Raw genomic sequence first — 5276 nt, 5'->3', positions numbered from 1 at the left:
TGGCTTTTGGTCATTGGTGTTCAATGCATCAAATCTATTCTTTAGATGATCTCTAAATTCAGGAGGGATATATTCAAGATCATACTTTGGCTCTAATGACAGTAATAATGATGAGCAATGAGACTGAAGGGTAGGCAGGAGTCCTAGTCATCATCCTTGTAAGGATTTTGGTCCTCTTCTGAAAGAACAGAGAAGATTTTAAGGGTTTTAAATCAGGGAGTGGTGGTGAGGGATGAAAATATATTTGGAAATCTCTCTGGCTGCAGTGTGGAGAATGGCTTGGATGGGGCCTGTGTAGATGTGGGGCAAAGGCAATCCTGTTGGCTTCCTCCTTGCCATCCATGTAGCCACAGTTCCCATCCAAACTTTCATTGTTTCTTTCCTTCCAGCAGAAGACACTTCTAGTGTTGTCCCCTTACACTAAATCTTCAGTGTGGGTGTCTGACTTAGTCTTCAATTTCCCCTCAATAGAAGGAAATTGGGTGGAAAGACTTCAACATTTGTCCATGGAAGAGTATCATTCAACTTTGCAGTTTGACCCATCCCATATGAGAAAAGGGCCATCTACCCATTATAAAACCTCCAAGGAATTTGTTTTCCTTCCTACGACACTTCATCTGCCCAGAAATGGGCATCCTAGGACAGAACCAGAGAACACTGAGCCACTGGGAATGCTTCCTCATTGGAGGAAATGCCTTACTCTGGACTACAAGTCCCTTCACAACTTGGCCCTTGGCCCTCTCTCCGGTGTTGTATCCAACTGTTAGGTGTCAAATGCCCAGAGGAACAGGACTAGGGTGAATTGTTAGAAAAATAAGTTTTATTGAATTATCCATCCAGCGGATGGGCTGAGGCTTAGAGTATCATCAGCCCCATCCTGTCTCTTGCAGGGTGCTTAAGTAGTGTTTTCATGCAGGAGGTCAATTGCCTATTTCTAAAGAACCAATTCTAAGTGTTGCAGAGGAACTAAACACAGGGGAGGGCAGGGACAAGATAAACCCAGGATGGAGATAAAGGATCCAAGTGGAAACTGAGGGGGTGGGGAGGGGCGGCTTCACAGCGGGGGGGGGGGGGAAAGTAGACAAAGAAGTTCACCAGAAACTGGGGGCTTGGGGGTGGGGGCATCTGAAGAGCAGGAAAGGACACAAAGAGTCTAAATGGAAATTAGGGGGTGGAGACTTGGAGAGTACTGGGAGAGAGAGACAGAAACTGAGTAGATACTGGCAGGCTGGGTAGAGGGTGAAGGATTTATCTATCACCAAGCACTTCCCCTCAAGTAAGGCTTAGTGTGGAAAAAGGGTATTTGAGAGTTGTATAGCAGTTTGAGAAAAAAGGACCAGAGAAATAAAAGTACCAAGAACCAAGATTGAAGCTGAGTCCAAGGTTCAAAATGTTGATCCAACTGAGAGTACAGGAAACTGATAGAACTTGAGGTTTTAAACATTTGTCTTCAAGTAACTTCAAGTAGCTGGCCACGATGTTACACTAGCAATTGTACAACATACGACTTACATCAATAACCAACATTTCAGAAGCAAGTAGGATTGGGATGAGGTATCTGGAGGCTTGGAACAAGACCAAAGGTGTAATTGCTATGATGGTTGTTCTGGTTACCTAGTGCCGCTCTGACAGGAATATACCACAAATGAAATGGCCTTAACAAACAGGAGTTTATTCTCTCACAGTTTGGAGGCTTTAAGTCCGAGTTCAAAGTGCCAGGCTCTAGAGGCTGGGTGAAAGCCCCTCAGCCTTGGGCCTCAGTTCTGCCTCCAGCTCCCGGCCCACTGAAGCTAGAGGCTTTCCTTCACTCAGACAGCTGCTGGCTGCTGAGGCTGCCAAGCCCAAGGTTGATAAGTAAAAAGGCACAGTCCCGATATTACCAAATCAAATGGCAGGCCATTAATTTAAGTCCATTGTATGTCCCAAGGTCGGAGAACATGGCAGGCTGCTGAACAATGACACAGCTACATGCAGGGTCCAAGTGTGCCATAAGCTAGAGACTATTCCCAAGGCTTCTCCTTATATACAGGAAGCAGACCACATCCCAAAGACAGCTACTCAGCTGCTTGTGGTAGATCCCACCATGGAGTTGATTGCCAGTCTCATGGGGAATAACTACCACCAGCTGCCCAGCCACTCAACCAGACCCAGCCAAGCTGACACACAAACATAGCTACCACAGTGACGATGGAGGACAAGACTCTGACCACTGAGAGATCAGAGCTTAAGAACAGGACCTCTGCCACTAGAGAACTGAGGTTCAAGAATAGTCAGGACCCCAGCTAGTAAAAAATGGGCGTGTTTCCAGCAATTTGGGAATCTGAGAGGTCAAAGACTAAGACTGACTTGAGGATGATTTGGTTAGGAGAATCAGGAAACAGTCCTGTATAGTCTACCTGCCTCGAGCCAGACTGAGTCCTAGAATATAATGGATAAGTCTAAGCCTCAAGCCAGGACTAGAGGCAGAACGTATAGAGAAGGGAGCCAGGCAGCTCCTTTCATTACCCACATTAAGATCAACAAACACACTTATAGCCATAGCTAGTCCTTGGAGCATACACAAGTCAAAGACATTAAAAGTTAGCCCTGTGAGCCCCAAAGAGCTATGATTGCCTGGGGAACCCGTCTAACTTCAATGTGAACGAAATCTCAACATCAGTATAGTTTTGACAGTGGCTTTGTGACTCTAGGAAGGTCTCTTGAGACCATGACTGTTTACAGTTCACATGGTAACCAAAAGACTATGACATGCTTAGAGGGTAGTGAGGTCACAGAACACAAGCTTTAAAGTAAGTGAATCATGCAGGATTCATTTAATTTTAAAAGAAACTTCTGAGAAGAGCTTAGAACAATTTTTTCCCCTGAGTGCCATTTCCCAAAGGTACTCACAGAACAATAAGGTGTGACTGTAATGGCTGCACTGAGTTGTCTTTTGGACAGCGTTAGAAGAGACATAAAGAAGGTGGACAGAGAACTGAGGCAATTGAGATGCATCGACGAACTTAGCTCACGATGCCTGTGCGACCTATACATGCACCCGTATTGCTGTTGTGACTTGCACCCATATCCGTACTGCCTGTGCTATTCAAAGCGATCACGTTCTTGCGGCCTGTGTGATGTCTATCCATGTTGCCTGTGTGATTACAAGTTTTACTGTCTTCGACCATCTCTCAGAAGTTTGGAGAGGAAAGCCATTAGAGCCATAGAGGATGAAAAGAGAGAGCTTGCCAAGTAAAGGAATTTATTTTTAGATTTTCATAGTTTGTATATTAGTCTTGTAAGTTAGAATAAGGAAACAATTTGACAATTAATACTTGAACAAAGATGAAAAGAATTCAAGATAATGATTCTGGTGACTCAGCAAAGACTTAAGAAAAGAAGGGTAAATGAGTCCATGGTGGGAATTGTTAAGATTCTCAAAAGACATTGTAATGATGCCGATTGGCAAGGTTGTTGGTGGTTTATAGCAGGAATGCCAACATGATAAATAATGTGGCTTTAATGAGGGAAAGAAATGGGGGAGGGGCATCATTAAAAAGCTATTGGAAGTAGCAAACTAAACATTTTTTCTGGCTATGAGTAAAGCAAATTGAGTATATTTGGACTTACAGAAGTGACTACAGAAAAAGTAATCATAATTGATCAAATCCTTAATGTTTGCCAGAGGCTTTAAGAGCGGGGAGAAAATTGAACAATAAAAACATTTCCTAGATTTTGTACAAAAATCTTTCTCCCATTCCCCAAGTCCAGACAAAGACTTAGAACTCCTCTGGAGGCTGGGCAACTGTAGAACTGAGAATCACAACTTTCTGAGTAGACTTGAAAAGATTTTAATTGAAGTAGGTAATTTAAAAAACATTTAACTTTTTAAAATCTTGGATTACATATTCTCTTTTGCCAAGAAAGTCTTTCTCTTCTAACTTTCTCCCTATGCCAGTTAGGCTGATTAAGTAAATTGCAGTACATCCATATGATGTAGGTGAATGATTTGTAGGTGTAAAAAGGATTGATGAAGCTTTTTACATATTGACATATTGTTAAGTGAAAAAAGCAAAGTACAAAAAAAGTATTTAATATGGTAATATTTATTATTAAAAGGAGGGACAAACTGAGACGATAGACAGATAGATAGATAAGGATTCTCCTTTGAAAACAGTGACAGGGGTAATAATAATAGGGCAATTATTATCCAGGTATTCAACCACCAGGAAGGGACCTCTCTCAGTAGTCTGGGGTGAGGCTCTCACTACAAATGCATCTACACTATCTTTGATTCAATTTGTGTTTTCACAAGTATCAAGTTGCAGAAATTGCTCATACTCTGAAGTAGGGATTCTTTTTTAATACTTGTCCAAATGAAGGGTTAATTGTGAAGAGGTCCGTACCCATTCTCCCTGCGGTTTTGAATACTTGAATAATCTATTTTTTAATTTTTAAAAAAGCTTTGGTGAAAATATACCCAACACAACAGAATCCATTCAGCCAAGTTTTACACGTATAGCTCTTTGATAGTGATTACATACTTCACATTGTGCCATTATTCTCCTTCTCTCTGCCCATATTGTTTTACCACCATTAATTTAGACTTTTTCTGCGCCTAAAATTTCTCATCTGTGTTTTAGAGTTACTGTTGTCCATTTAATCTCATACAGATAATTCTTTAAAAGAGTACAATGCTCAAGGCAAACAGCCTTGATCAAATGAGCTAGCTTGGTGTTTAATTTAAAGATGACTTCATGGGATAGTTTTGGTTCAAGGTTTAAAAGTTGTTGCCAGGCAACAGACTTGGAGGTTCCTCCAGTATCAATGTAGCTAGTAAGTCTGGTTTCCAATAAGAATGTGAAGTTCTGGTCCACATTTTTTCCTCCTTTTGATCAAGATCCATCTATTGAGTCATGGATCAAAATGTTCCGTAGTGGTAGCCAGGCACCATCCATGTCTTCGGGTCTCATGACAAAGAGGAAGGAGTTGGTGGAAGCATTGGATGCTCTTGATCTAAGACCTTTCGGCCTTTGTCTACAGGCTGCACCCCTATTCCCAGACTCTCCTGGGGGGGGTGCCCCTTCAGTTTTACCATCTGGCTTCTATCCACCTTCTCCAAGAGGCCTTCTTTCTTGGTTTGCAACAGATACAACTTTAATTCTTGACAGTATAGTTTGTACAAGTGGTAATACTTTCTTTAGGAGCTCTGGTAACATAGTGGCTAAAGCACTTGACTGCTAACCAGAAGGCTGGCGGTTCAAACCCACCAGCCACTCCTTGGAAGGAAGGTTGGG

General features: G+C 42.1%; 1 protein-coding gene across 1 annotated transcript in view; it reads left to right on the top strand.

The window, feature by feature from the left end:
- Window positions 1-2911: 2911 nt before the first annotated feature.
- The window catches only part of ODF1 (outer dense fiber of sperm tails 1), a 24005-nt gene continuing 21640 nt past the window's right edge, over window positions 2912-5276 (top strand). The window contains exon 1 of the mRNA XM_007934809.2: window positions 2912-3231. Within this exon, the coding sequence (XP_007933000.1) occupies window positions 2912-3231 (320 nt within the window). The remainder of the gene's footprint in view (window positions 3232-5276) is intronic.

Source organism: Orycteropus afer, unplaced genomic scaffold, assembly GCF_000298275.1.
Source record: "Orycteropus afer afer isolate SDZICR_OR568_19922 unplaced genomic scaffold, OryAfe1.0 scaffold00021, whole genome shotgun sequence".
Taxonomy (NCBI): domain Eukaryota; kingdom Metazoa; phylum Chordata; class Mammalia; order Tubulidentata; family Orycteropodidae; genus Orycteropus; species Orycteropus afer.
This window is presented reverse-complemented; position numbering and strand designations above follow the sequence as displayed.